The sequence below is a fragment of the Ursus arctos genome, unplaced genomic scaffold (assembly GCF_023065955.2).
Source record: "Ursus arctos isolate Adak ecotype North America unplaced genomic scaffold, UrsArc2.0 scaffold_9, whole genome shotgun sequence".
NCBI lineage: Eukaryota > Metazoa > Chordata > Mammalia > Carnivora > Ursidae > Ursus > Ursus arctos.
The window spans coordinates 5,162,450-5,177,045 of record NW_026623111.1 but is presented as its reverse complement, the minus strand read 5'-3'; the positions used below and the strand labels follow the sequence as shown (position 1 = coordinate 5,177,045).

At 54.2% G+C, this 14,596-nt stretch overlaps 1 protein-coding gene across 1 annotated transcript in view; it reads right to left on the bottom strand.

Moving 5' to 3' along the window:
• Positions 1-14,596, bottom strand: part of CRMP1 (collapsin response mediator protein 1) — a 71,093-nt gene that overhangs the window by 4,019 nt on the left and 52,478 nt on the right. The window contains exons 7-12 of the mRNA XM_026514375.4: positions 13,340-13,408; positions 11,986-12,106; positions 9,219-9,375; positions 7,842-7,983; positions 6,769-6,939; positions 1,860-2,039 (exon numbers count right to left, since the gene is read on the bottom strand). Coding sequence (XP_026370160.1) covers positions 1,860-2,039; positions 6,769-6,939; positions 7,842-7,983; positions 9,219-9,375; positions 11,986-12,106; positions 13,340-13,408 — 840 coding nt within the window. The remainder of the gene's footprint in view (positions 1-1,859; positions 2,040-6,768; positions 6,940-7,841; positions 7,984-9,218; positions 9,376-11,985; positions 12,107-13,339; positions 13,409-14,596) is intronic.

The following is a 14,596-nucleotide window of genomic DNA, read 5'->3' as shown; positions in this document are numbered from 1 at the left end:
CAGGTACAAGCACACACACAGAGCCCCTCCGTACGGGAGGACCCCAGACTCATTTTCAAGAGGTAAACACTTTCCCTGACATGCCTACCATCCCCCTCAACGACCACGAATCGTCTATGGTCTTGCAGAAGGTGAGCCCAAGACAAGGATTTGGGGAGCTAGTGTGTTTGGGAGGTGATTCTAGAAAGGAGGGAGGGAGAGAAAGGGAGAAAACCTGGCACGTGGTGGGGTGACAGGGCCAGGTCTGAGGGCAGCCAGCTCGGGGAAACTGGGAAGCGAATGTCTGCACGGACCCTCTGGGGGCAGGGCATGGACCATGGTCTCCATCCCCATGGGTTAAGCAACACCCCGGGGGAGCCCTGCATCCATGACTACAGTTCTGGCCACATTTCGGTGCTCCCCTTTGCAATACCTGCTTCCTGCACCTCTGGGGCGTCCCTCCGTTCCAGCTGGTTCCAAGCCTGCCTCCCCATGTCCTTCAGGGACCTCCTCCAAGCTCGGCTCCACCAGAGACAGGTTCTGGGGCAGGTGCTGCCCCTCACCTGGTGTGGCTCCTGTCCTCTGCCCCCAGGCATGTGGCGGGGCAGTGCCCTGCGCGGGGATCCGGCCTCCTGGCTCCTGCAGAGGAGGGCCTGGCATAAAAACCAGGCACCTGCTCTTATAGATGTGGCTTCTAACCTCGGGTTCAAACGGATGTAAAGGAAATGAAGCTGGCCCACGTGTGTTCGTGCCCTTAGTGGGCGTGCAGCCAGGGGTTTACACAAGTCTCCTTATCTCTAGCAGCCTGCTGTGGTCCCTCGGCCAGCCCGGCTTTCCACGGCCATTTCTCAGACTGGACTTGCTTATCCTCCGTCTCCATCCTTTCCCCATCTGATGCACAATGCCCGTGCGATTTGCAATCTTTGACCCGGGTGCTACACCCTACGGGGCATGGAAAGACGTCACGCACTATAATGTGGGCCTGAGTCTGGGGACCATGTTTCTGGGGTTTTCCATCAAAATTGGTGGGGGGGGCCACTTCTGAAGCACGAGAAAAGCAGGACCTCACACAGGAGGGCATGCTTACATGTGTGCACACACACACGCATCCGTGCGCACACACACACACACGAGCGTGCATACACACGTACACCTGCATCTGTGCGCACACACGTGCACGCACACACACACACATTTACACACATACATACACAGCTGGCCTTTCCAGCAAACGTCAGCCATTTAGTGTGGGAAGCAGGTGGCCATGGTGACAGGAGGGACCCGTTAAGGAAGACGATGGGGCCAGAGGGGGGAGTTTATGCAAAGCGAGAGCCAGCTCCATCTGAGCTGGGCTGGAGAGGGCCTGGAGCCTGCTACGCGCCCTCCAATAGGGTCTTCTGAGTCCCTGCTGCGACTCTTCCAGGAAAGAGGATAAGAGAGATGCAGAATGGAAGGGCGGGGAAGGTCTGGAGGGCGTGAGAAGCCGTCCGGCCATCCCTCAAGTATGCTGGGGTTGTTTATTCGTACCAGAAGCGCAAAGCCTAGAGGTTCCAGCTGTCCAGTTGTGCAACACTGGCCAGCCCGCTGCTTCAAGCCCCAGGGTCTGACCCGCAGGAGTGTCCTGACACTCAAAGAGGGGGTGCTGAGGACCCCGAGATGTGGGATGCATACCCCAAAGCAGCTCCGGTCAGCGTGACTCCCGCCACCCCTTCCATCCCACACGTGCACACCCCTTTACAGTCTGCAAAATCCTGGGACCTCGACTTGGGCCCCAAGACTCTGGCAGGGCAGTGTCACGGCTGGCGTGCCCCAAGAGGGAAAGGAGGCTCCTGTGGCCGTGACTCGTTCACACTGCACAGGCCGGACCCGGGCCCGCTCACCTTGCTCCTGATCCTGACACGCTGGTAGAGGTGCTCGGGGAAAGGCTTCCGTGGGATGAAGCGGCCCACGCCCTTGTTGACGTTAATGTTGCCGTCCTCGAAGACGATCTTGCCCTGGCTGATGACCACCAGCGGGGAGCCGTGGCACTCCATGCCCTCGAAGATGTTGTACTCCACAGCCTGCGCAGCAAGCAGCACAGCGGAGCCCTTACCACGAGCCGGCGGAGTCTGACGCTCCGCGCCTGCCCCCTGGAAGCCGCTTCTCTGGGGCCGTGTCCTAGTCCCTTCCGTGTGCCTTCCTTAGCAGAACCAACCCTCGCTCGCTCGCCCGTGGGCATTTAGGCTGAGCGTCCTTTTACAGAATCCACCCAGCATCTGAGGCATCATGAACGTGAACGGGGCTCCCCGTTGCTGGCAGTGGGGCTGCTCCGACTGCAACGGGCATTTCTGTGTCTTTGTAAAAAATATCTTCTTTAGGGTCGTTTTCTATAATTAAATTACTGGGTCAGGAGATCATGAGCTTTTTTAGGGTAATTGCTGCTTATTGCTAGTTACTTTCCAAAGGCATCGACCAACCGACACCACACAGGCAACAGTGGGGGGGGGGCTTCCTTGATTTCATGTCCATGAACTCCCCTCCAGCACTGAGGAAGGTCATTTCTGTATTTCTGATTTCCTTCTTTCTTTCTTTCTTTCTTTCTTTCTTTCTTTCTTTCTTTCTTTCTTTCTTTCTTTCTTTCTTTCTTTCATTTTACTAATGTGAAAAACAAAATGTGTTCTTAAAAATACACATTCCCTTCATAATTCCTAAAGGGAATGTAAGTACCACTGGCCAGCTGTTTTTTTGTTATTTAAAAAGTAGGTCGTCTAGATGGTAGAAGAAAAATCAAAAAGCACAAACGATATTTGATTTTAAAAAGTAGGTCTCTCTGCTACCTCAGACTGAGACATCTGCCTTAAAGAGATTCTTCTGAGCCCCCAGATATTTTCGGAGCATGAATAACGGTCTCGACATCACAAGAGCTCTGTACAGATGGCTTTCACCCGAATTTTTCTCCTGACCTCAGAGACAGTTCCGTATCGGCACACGTCCCTATTAAAAATGTTTTTAACACCCTTTACACCTCTGTACCGTATCCCCTCCCAGGGGGAATTTATTTATCCAGTTCCCCAGGCACGGACAATTGGATCATTCCCTGCTTTCGCTGAAACCCATACGGAAGCACGCTTCTGTGCATCCACACTGGCATGTGTGAGCATTTCTCTAGATGTGGAGTTGGGGCCACAGAGTAAATGGATTTTTAACTTCGATAGATTTGTGCTGCCTCGCCTGCCTCCTGCCGGCTGACCCCACCTATGCCCCCTTAACCACCAGGGTCCCAGTCGCTGCACAGGTGAGAAATAGCATCGTGCTCTGGAGATTCGCCTTTGGTTACTTATAAGAGAGACTGGGTCTGTTTTAAAGGTGTATAAGTTGCTTGTATATTTCTTCTTGCGTAACTGTTTTGCGTACCATTTATTCGTTAGGTTCTCGGTATTTTTCTTACTGGTTTCTAAGGACACTTGTGATGTTAAGGAATTTATCCGTTGTTTGTCCTGAGTATCATCTGGCTGTCTGTCCTCTGCCTTCGGATCTCATATAAGGTAATAATTATTCTTATTTTTATACCATACAGAGGGGGTTTTTTGGTTTAATTTGTAGTCAGTGTTCACACAGGCCAATCTACCCCTTTACACTTTCTAAGTTTTGTGTCTAGCTCAGAAAGATCTTCTCCCCTTCAGAACTATCATTTCTAAACACATGCTTTATTCTGATACTTCAGTAACTTTCATTTCAATCTTCAGTCCGTTCTGGGGTAAAAAGCATGGCAGAGGTCTGGCCTTATGGGCCAGCTGTTGGGACCCACTGGCTGATAACCACCTCTGTCTGGCTTATCTGAACTGCCTCCTGCATTGTAAACCCAATTCTCACCTGTGGTTGGGCTGCCGCCTGGCTGTCCCCTCTGTCATACCAACAGCAAACGGCCCCAATGGTTGTCGCTATGCAACCTGTTTTAAGAACTGGGATGAGGGCGCCTGGGTGGCTCAGTCAGCTGAGCACCTGACTCTTGGTTTCGACTGAGGTCATGATCTCAGGGTCATGAGATCGAGCCCCACATTAGGGTCCATGCTCAGTGCGGAGTCTCCTTGAGTTTCTCTCCCTCTCCCTCTCCCCTCCCCCTTCTCTCCCTCTTTCTCAAATAAATAAATAAAATCATAGGGGAAAAATAAAAGAACTGGGATGAGCAGGGTTTGCCCCTTAGCGTTCCAGAAATGTCTGACAATTCTCAAGTTTAGCATCTATGACCTTTGTTTTTTTAGCAAAACAATAATTCCAGAGAGTTTTCTGATGGGATTACTTCAAACTTACAGATAAAATTAGCAAGAATTGCTGTGTTCTCTCTACTGAATCGTTTTAGCATCAAAGAACTTGTGTTTATAAAAGTCTTTGGTTTTTATTGCTGTTAGAAAGAGGATTTTGATTTCCATTCTATTTTTCAAAGTGCTTTTGAATTACTTCATAAAAAAGCTATCGATTCTATTGATTTGTAATCAGTGGGTTCTGTTATCATTTCTGGTGGATTTGGGGATGCTCGGGGTTCGGGGAAATGACTGGACCCACACATAGTTGCTAACACTGAGCCACACTGTTGGTTTGCTGCAGCCTCCCAGGACCCAGGCGGACGGTCTGCTCTCGGTTGTAACGTTTGCTAATCTAATGCTTCCCGGGTCACCCTGAAGGGACCCGCTGCGTGCTGACTTATGTCCTGCTGAAGCCCAAATGCAGAGCATGAGTGACGCCCAAAGGCAGTGAGGAAGCAAGCCACTTCGCTACCAGTCGAGACCGGCCGCCCTCCCAGCTCCCTCGGCCCCGCACGGCCCACTCCTCCTCGTGATGGAAGGACGGGATGTGTGCCATCGTGGCCCTCCTAACAGGGGAGCTCTTCCGAGGCTCAGGCTTACCCCCTACGGATGCCACATTCAATGTCTCGCCACTACACGGGGTTTTAAAAGTTGTTTCATTTCCTAAAGGTAATACGTGAACAACGTAATAATTCAAACAGTACAAAGGACCACAATTAAAACGAACAAAACTGGGGAGCCTGGGTGGCTCAGTTGGTTCAGCGTCTGCCCTCGGCCTCAGGTCATGATCTCAGGGTCCCAGGGTCGGTCGAGTCCCTCATCGGGCTCCCTGCTCAGCAGGGAGTCTGCTTCTCTCTCTGCCTGCCCCTCCCCCCACTCGTGCGCGCGCTCTCTCTCCCAAATAAATTAATAAAATCTTTTAAAGAAAGGAATGAAGTACTAACACACACCACATTGCAGACGAGCCTCAAAACCATGACGCCGAGTGAAAGAAGGCGGACACGAAGGCCACACACTGTGTGATTCGTTTTACATGGTACGTCCAGGATAGGCAAATCCAGAGGGAAAGAAATCAGATCCCTGGCCGACAGGGACTGGGCGAGGGGAGAACGGGGAGTGACTGCTAATGAGTCTGGGGTTTCTCCCTGGGGGGAGGCACAACCTTTGACTATACAAACCACGACAGTGTAACCAGTGTGCGGGCTCACGGGCAGCTCCAGCAGGCAGTGGCGGCGTGGCACTCCCCCTCCCACCTGCCAGACCATCTCGAACGTTCTCCTGATGCGCCACCTTCCTGACACCATGAGGGAACCCGTGACTCTCCTGCATTACCAGACCCCACTCTGCACACACGCATCACTGCGTTCACAGTGATTCAAGTGGGGTTGTGTGCCTGCAAGGTGGTAAGCATGGAGAACGGGGTACACCTTTCTCCAAGGAGGCAACCTCGGACTCGTTTCCTCCTGATCCCGTCCCCAGGGATGGGGGGTGAGGGAAGCCAGTGTGTCACTAGGGAGCACTGGCTGTCATAAGCATGACTGCCGGCTGGCGAGCTGGACAAGACTTCTGCAGCCCCAGGCCGTGTCTCCTGTGGCCAAGCAGGGACCTGGGGGCCAAGCTCATGAGCAGCTACAAATGGTTCTTGTCACTTTTTTATGAGACTTCCTTGTGCCTGGGGTCCTGTCCTCATGCACGTGGCCTCGCCTCCCCCAGCAGGTAGCCCCCGGGAAGCTGGGAAGCTGTGCCCGTGTGACAGTGAGGATCCCATCACAGGGCAAGGCGGTGTGCACACACTGCCTCCTCTAACGCACTTAGTGGGCCGGGGTCCAGGATGTGGCCTCCTGTGTCTCGTGAGTGTGGACATTAATCTGGACCCAAGATCACTGCTGGCCTTGCAGAGGGGACTTGAAGCAAGCAGTGAGGGAGGGGAAGGTGTCTTATGTCTCTCTGTGTCCTAGGTTTGCTGGCGGTGTGAAGAAATCAAGGGCACATAGAATACAAAGCGCAGAAATAACCCACAGCCAGAGACTCGGGGCCTGGAGCTCGGGAGAGCGTGCACCCCTGCGGCGTGCTCCAACACAGCGGGCTCTGGGCCCACCCTGTTTCTTGCGTAGTGTCACTGCTAAGTGACCCCAACGTGAAGCAGGTTTCTGAGATAAGAGATCAAACCCATTCTAGCTGGATAGCTAGATTGGAGAAAGAATCTTGGACCTAATACTTCTCCGAGCCTGAGAATGCATCTAGGGCAGAGGCCACCGAGAGAGGGAGAGAGAGAGAGAGGGAGACAGAGAACGCATCCAGCAGCACATGGGCAGCTTAGCTGAGCCTGCCCAAAGCCAGTCTCTCCAACTGGCAGAGAAATGTGAAGGACTGAGTCATGCCAGACACCAGATCACATCCTGGTTGGAAACTTCATAAATCACTTTCAATCAGAGGCTTCTAAAGTGGTTGCCATGCAAGAATTGCTTCCCCATATCAGGAGCATCTCGGATAAGCCCGGACTTACCGACTTGTGACTCTTGGCTGTTATGGTCTTCACCTTGTCGGGGTCCCAGATGACCACATCTGCATCCGAGCCCACGGCAATCCGCCCTTTCCTGGGGTACAGGTTAAAGATCTTGGCTGCGTTGGTGCTGGTGATAGCAACAAACTGGTTCTCATCCATTTTGCCAGTAGCCTAAAGGCAAGATCCGCTGATGAGAAGAGCGCCCCATAACAGGGCCGGGCGAAGGGCAGACAGGCACAAATCTAGACCTGCTGACAGGAGTCCTTGAGAGGAGTCTGGAATTTCCTCCTTCCCCACTGAAAACAGGCCATCCTGAAAGGGCACAAGGGCCTGGCCCCATCGGAGTGGAAATGTAATTGACCACTCAGAGGTATGTTGACATTTGCTCGACAGCCACTGTGCCATCTTGTCAGTCCCACTGGGCCCAAGTTTAATAGCAAATAAAAAATCTTTGGTTCAAGTCAGTGTGACCTGGATCAGTGTGCCCTGGGGCGTCCTAATGCAACAAGCACCCTCTGTACCCACTGTCAACCCCAGACACACACACGGTTTACAAAGTCATCTTTACAGGAACTGAGATGCGGTCCAAACAAAACTAAAGAAAACATTTTGTGTCCTTAAAGAATACAGGGCAGCTGTCAGCTCTGCGACGGCAGAGGACCCCACAGGACCTGTGCTGGTCTGTTAAGAATCACACCTTTCTCTCGTGTGCCCTCCTGGTGCTTCTGCTCCTGCCTCAAAGCAAGGAAGGGAGGAGCTTTAAGAATCAGCAGGGCGGGGCGCCTGGGTGGCTCAGCTGGTTGAGTGTCCGACTCTTGGTTTCAGCTCAGGTCCTGATCTCATGGGTCATGAGATCAAGCCCTGCATTGGGCTCCATGCTCAGAGGGCAGTCTGCATGAAGATTCTCTCCCTCTGCCCCTCCCCCCATCACTCTGGCACTCTCTCTCTCAAACAAATAAATCTTAAAAAAAAAAAAAAAACAAACCAGCAGAGCACTATGTGCTAGCTTTTGATGGGCCAGGTAGGGTGTTTCTAGAATGTTCCTGGGGATAGACAAACAGGGAGCGCCTTACCACTGCCTTGTCCCAGACAACGGTCATCCGTTCCTCTATCCCGTTGACGCCCTCAGGGATCAGAGTGAAGTTGTCCTTGCCCACCGCCTTCTGGGCTGTGCTGTAGGGACAGTGGCCGCTGCCTGTGACCTGCAGGTCTCCGCTGCAAGGACAAAAAAAAGTGGGGATCAGCCCTGAGCTCAGGCTGAACTTCAGGCACCCAGTGAAGGCTGTGAAATGAAAACCCTGGAGATTCTGGGGGAGGGGATTTGGGGCACACCATGGGCATTGGTGAGTGGCATCGGAAGGCCCTTGCTGGGAAAAGGCTAGGTCAGTGTGGGCTCCAGGCTCTCTGGGTAAGGCTCCCCAGGTGGGCCTCCTCTTCCTCTCCTAGAAGAGCGGGCATCCGCCCGAAAGAGGTGTCAGGCGAGGTTCATTGTGGGGGTGAGGCCAGATCAGGCTTGGCCTTGGGGCACGTTGTGGGGACTTGTGTTCCATATTGAGAGAAGAGGATCCTGGGGGTCTCCAGGCAGAGGAGTGGCTTGGTCTGACTTGGTCTGACTTTAAAATCTGGGTGCTGGTTGGGAATAGACTGTGTCGTGGTAGGGGCATGGAAGGGACGACACAGAAGCAGATAGGCCTGTCAGAGGCGAGCCAGGATGGCTGCAGCCAAGGGGGCGAGAAGTGGTCAATCCGGGGGGCCTTTGGCCTATGTCCTGCCGTCTTCAGAGATGGGCAAGACTGTGGGAGCAGCAGCTCTGTGGGGGAGATGGGCAGTCTGTCTGGACTTAGAGCTGCCCCCAGACATTGGGCTGCTGCTGCTGAGCCAGCCGTGGATGTGCAAGTCAAGGGTTTCTGCAGCATTTGGGAGAAAGAGATTTCCACGGTAGGTACACGCCCTCACCCCCTTGGGGCTCCTCCTGACCGGAAGCCCAGACTTCTCCTTTACCCAGCAAGCTCCTACTCATCCTCTAGCTCCTGGCCCGATGTTGCCTCCCCCATGAAGCCTCCTGCTTCTAGAGCAGCCTGTAGCACCTCACCACTTATCCTTCTCTTACGGCCTAAGTGTTCCTCCCACACGCTGGCCACCAGCAGGGCAGGGACCACCGTGGCTGTGCTCCTACTGTGTGCACATACCCAGAGCGTGCTTTGCAAGTAACAGTAGCCACGTACTGAACCCTAAATTCTAGGCCATATTCCTACACTGTCTCAGAACCAGCTCTGCACTAGATACTACATCCCCCCCCCCCCTTTGCTGATAAGTAAACCAAAGCAGAAAGCCATTGCAGGTTATGTGACAAGCCCAGGGTGAAGCCTGGACTCTTCACTCCTAATCCTGGGTGCTTCCCAATATACCACAGTGCACCCAGTATCCTCAGCCACCCCCTCGGCTCTCACCAGGCCAGCAGGGAGGTCAAGTAGTCAGGCGTGGTGGGATCTGGGCTCAGGGGAGGGGAGGTCACGAATGCCGCTGCCTTGGCCCAGTTCTTACTCCAGTAGTGGGTGCCATCGGTCCCCAGGCTGGCAGCGATGGGCTCGCCGAACACCAGGGGGCCTGCGGGGGCAAACACAACACACGGTCAAGGGCGGAGGGTCTCTCGAGGGAGGGTGTGATGGCACAGACGTGGAGGACCAGAGACGGGAGAACAATGCTCCGAGGGGCAAGATGTTGTCTGTCCTTCTTCCCTGCGTCACCACACAGCCCGGCGACCCCCAGGCCACCAGGCAGTCATCTCCGGCTGACCCACCCAGCAACCTCCCGGTCGGGTAATACTTTTAGTCATTATGCCCTTTGGGCATATTTGTCATTCCAGGCCCAGGGACGGGATTTGCTGTCTCAGTGTGGATTCTGCCAGAAGCAGATCTTCGAATTAAGCAGTCGAGTTCAAGTGTTTTACCTGGGAGGTGATTCTAGGCAGCACTGGCTGGGGATTGTGGAGGTGACACAAGACAGAGAAAGACGCCAAGAACAGGGAAGTAATCACCGAGTCACGGCCATGAGCACCTGCAGCTCAGGGCCACTGGGGCCTCTGGGACACTGCTGACCGCACCTCGGGGCCGTCCCACCCCCAGGGCGAGGGAGCTGGGCTGGGCATCCACCAACCCACCATAGGACGGCTGCTTCCAGAACACTCGCTTTCCAGGAATTCCCGCCGGACTTCCAGGGAGCAGGCCCGATGTGCTTCCGCCAGAACAAAGCCCGCAGGCAAAGCCTCAGATCTGCTCGCAGAGGCAGATGCTGCCCGGATCCAGGCATTGGCTCAAGGCCACCGTGCTGGCCCGGTGGGGAGACAGGCTCTGAGCTCCAGAGATCGGGCTGTCTGAGAGCAGGTCCCGCAGCGATGGGAACGTTCTCTGTCTGTGCCGCCCAAGACGGCAGCCACTAGCCTCACGTGGCTCTTGAGCACGTGAAATGTGGCTAGCAAAGCCAAGGAAGGCATTTAAAATTGTATTTAATTTTATCTAATTTAAAGGGAAACAGCCACACGTGACCAGGGGCCACCATATCCCTCCATGTGGCCAGGAGCTGCATGCTTACCCCCCTGCGTGCTTACTACTGTTCTCAGATTCCGTCACCTCTCTGCCTCAGTTTACTTATCCTTAAAATGGGACCAGTTCTAAGCAAGCTGCATTCTACTAGGGCACTCTCTTTTCATGCCTGTTTGTCAGCTTTCCCTAAAACAAGGTATTGCTCTGGTCCCACACGGTAACCACCAGCCACACGTGGCTGTCAGGCACCTGACCTTGGGGTTGGTCTGAATTGGGATGCGCTGGAATGTGGCAGACACACTGAATTTCAAAGACAGCACACACAACAATAACATAAAATATCTCTAATATCTTTTATGCAATTATATGTTGAATTAAGAGTTTGGATGCATTAGGTTAAAAATATATTATTGAAGAAAATATAGTTAGTAATGCTTCCCATTTAGGGCCTGTGAGAGATGAGGAGCATCGTGTATACAGTGGATGCTCAATGATGGCTGCTGGGTTATTGCTGATTTCCCCCCGGCCTTCCCCCCACAACTCCCCGGTCAGCCTCACATGACGCAGAGAGGGACTGGGCAGAACGGTGAATGCCCTTGGCGAACATCCACCAGCCATGGTCTTCGTATAATATGCGCTACCCCTCCTTTGTCTGTCATTGTCTCTCTCTCCCTGAGTTTGGGAAGCAAGCTGCTCTGGGGACCCTTCTTCATTCTTAGTCTGGTGACTGGTGGGGGACTGTGGACCTCACTGTCAAGAAGGCCAGGGGCCTGCACTCGGGCTCCTGCTCTGAGTCTCCTGCAGTCAGAACGTACCCACCGAGGCCTCCACCCATGGTCCTCAGCACAGCAGGCAGCCTGGGACTGGGGCCACTTGGGAGGTGAGGTACCAAGGCAGGAAGTAAATGGCCAATGTGGAACTGAGAACGGCATCAACCAACACCCACAAAGCCCTGGGGTCCCACCAAGGACTTCACGTCCATGAGCCCGTGGGCCGATTTAGAGACAAGGCCGCAGACACTCAACGCGGTTAAGTAGTGCATCACCTTGGAGCCGGGTGGCTGGCTTCCTGGACCACACTCACCCGATGTCCCGCACGGGGCTGCGCCCAGACCCCCGGCTCTGGAAAACCACCTTCTTCCTTCCCAACCCACAGCCAAGACTCTGTGCGGGCCCCACACCTGACCCTAGATGCAGGCACCAACCAACAGGCCCTAGGCAGGGGCCCAGGATGACATGGCCAGAGGGGACCAGGTGGGCAGGATCCCAGAGCTGCTGCAGCCCGGCCCCAGCACTGACGCGATGTGACCCCCCCAGAACAGAACTGGAGCCACACAGAGCTCCTTAACATACATGGTCTCGGGGCGCCTGGGGGGCTCAGTCCATTGGGCAGCCGACTCTTGATTTCAGCTCAGGTCATGATCTCAGGGTTATGAGATCGAGCCCTGTGATTCTCTCTCTCTCAATAAATAAATTAACTAAAATAAAATACAATACATAGTCTTGTCTGATCCTATGAAGTGGGATAATTTACCTACATGGGGCTCAGGCTGCTGGCAACTGTCAGGGTGTCTCTGCCCTGGGCAGTGGCCCGGTCAGCGAACTTGACCCTGCTGGACAACCCCCTTCCTACGGCCCAGCTGCCCCGCAGGAGGCCCGGGCGCTGGACGGCGTACCTTTCTTCCTGGCCAGGGTGATGATGTCCGCCGCGCTCTTACTCATCACCTTGGTGATGTACACGGGGCAGTTGATGCGGCCGGCGATGGTGATGGCCCGAAACACGGCCTCAGCCTCTAGCTGGGGACACGGCAATACACGGGTCACGGGAGGGAGGGGCAGAGGCGGCACCACCCCTCAAGCCCCCAGGGCTCCCCAGAATCAAAGCCCTTTCGTTTTCCTTAATTAGTGTGGCCAGAGGCAAATCTACTGCATCAAAGGAGAAAAATGATAGATTTCTAAAAAGAAAGGAAAAAATCAGTCAAAATGCATTTGGTGAAAGGGCTGGAAGGCAGAATTTGTGACTGAGCTTGCTTGGAAGCATGATGCGTGTTCTGTTAGAAAGGGACAGACCAGGCACAATAAAGCAGCAAAAGGCCCATAAAATGGTCCGTTACTTATAAAACGCCTGACGTAAGTGAACGCATGTGTCCGACATACGTCCCTCCATGCATTCAACAACACGGGAAACTGCCTGCTGTCTGGCTTGGTCTCTGCCCCCTCCAGACCAGCGCTGCTCGAACCACAGGACCAGATAGGTTTTGTATTGCTTTGTTTTCAATTTCCAGTCTGCTGATGTCCCAGACGTGGTCCTGCCGCTTGTGACGGCCCTGAGTCTGAGTGCCCCCAAGAGGGTCCCCACCCCGCTCTCCCGGGTGAATATACTGGTCACATGCCTGGATGCGGGGCAGTGTCCATGTGCTATACGGGTTTGTAAACACTGTCTCCAGGTGTGTCCTGATCTCACCGGGGACCAGGAACAGCGCTCGTGGCCGCGGAGCTCGCGTGCAGAGCACTGTGTTAGATCAAGGTAAAGAGTCTCTCTACTCATGTGCCCCAGTGTCCAGCACAAGGCCAGGCCCACAGCAGACACACACACACACACTGCCTGCCCCTCGCAGGGAGATCCATCCATGCTCAAGCCTTAGAACACAGTGGGCAACGTGCAGGGGAAGCTGTTTCGTTGGTTCTAGGTCTCAAACATGCAGCTCCATTCCCCTATCACCAAATACACAGGGTCCTCAGTGAGGCTCCTTCTATCTAGTTATGACACCGAACTGTTCATGAGGCCTAGGTGTGGAGCTCCTGGGCCCGGGGACAAGCAGGGCCTTTCCCTGGCTCCCCTGATTGACCCCCGGGCCCCAGAGCTCCCAAGTCAGAGGGCAGGCCCTAGGGAAGGCCACCTGTCTGGGATGCTCCTGTTGGGGGAATGGGGATGGAGACGGGGGCTCTGGCTGGGCTGTTCCAGCTGGAACAGCATCAGGGTGGGCCCTCAGTGATGTCAGATTCACACCCCAGGGGAGGCTCCGTTACCTCCTCAGGTCTGCTCAGAGCATGGCCCTCGGGACCTGTGATGCCCATCTCCAAGATCCGCTTCTGTTCCTGCAAGACAAGAGCACTGAGTCAGCAACTGCAGAATGTCAGCCGGGAGAGGCCGGTCCTCCAGCGCCCGTGAGGCAGAAGGGAGGCTGAGTCCCCAGAGAGTGAGTGGTCTGCGGGGTGACCCAGCGCTCCTTTGCTCCCTCCATTCCACCTGCCCCGTTCCGCCTTCGCAACCCCGGACACCTACATCCGCACCCGCTCTCCCTTCACCAGTGAGAGGAGGGGGCGGTAAGAAATGAGCTCTAAAGACCACCCACCACCTTTCCAGTCTCTGCGTCTCTGCTGCAGGGCTCTCCTCAAGGAAGAAAGGTGGTGTCTGGGTCGTGCATGAATGTGGGAATCGAAGAGTCCCAAACTGGGAGTCCAGCCACAGAACTGGCCATCTCCGGGACTTTGGGCGAGTTGGTCAGGCTCTCTGGCCTCAGCCTTCTCTTCCTCACACTGGGGATGAGAGCGCCTGCGTCTTAGAGCTTCTGCTCAGAGTCAGCAAGGGAGCCGGTGAGATGCCCGCACGGGACCAGGTGTGCCGCAGAGCTCCCTAGCTGGCAGCGGGCTCTCACTGTTCCTCTTCCTGGTGCCCGTCATTCTAGCAGGAAGCCTCCACCTCGAGCTTGCTGTAGAGCCTAGAAATGGTTCCCTGTGCTAATGCCCCAGATTCAAACCCACTTGCTTCAAGCTTTCCTTGCCAAAGGAATACTATAATTTCTCAAAAAAAAAAAAAGGTTTTTATATTGCCCAGATGTCAGCTGTGCTAATTGTCATTTGCGCGGTTTTCACAGCATTCTTGGGCACATCCCTACCATGGGCTCCCCTCCCTATCAGCCATGAAAAGAAAAACATAATTTCAATCGCATTTCTGGTTATTAAGCTTGAGCTTATTGTAAGAAAGTAAACTGGAGACGGCAAGATGCAAGAGCTGGGGTGGATTTAAGTAAACAATGGAATGATTTGAGCTGTTGAAGACGGTGCTTACAGAGTGTTTCTGTACACTGTTTTTACACAATGACTTCTGCTATGGAGAGATCCCTGTGCGAGACTGTTTAACTGCCCCTTACTCTTTCTGTTGGAAAGAAGGCAGGCAGCGAAGAAGGGAGGACGGAGGAAGGACACGAGGTACTATCACGGAGGAAAGCACGGATTACAGAAAGACTGGAACAGGGTTTCCTGCGAGAGATGGCAGGCTGAGCC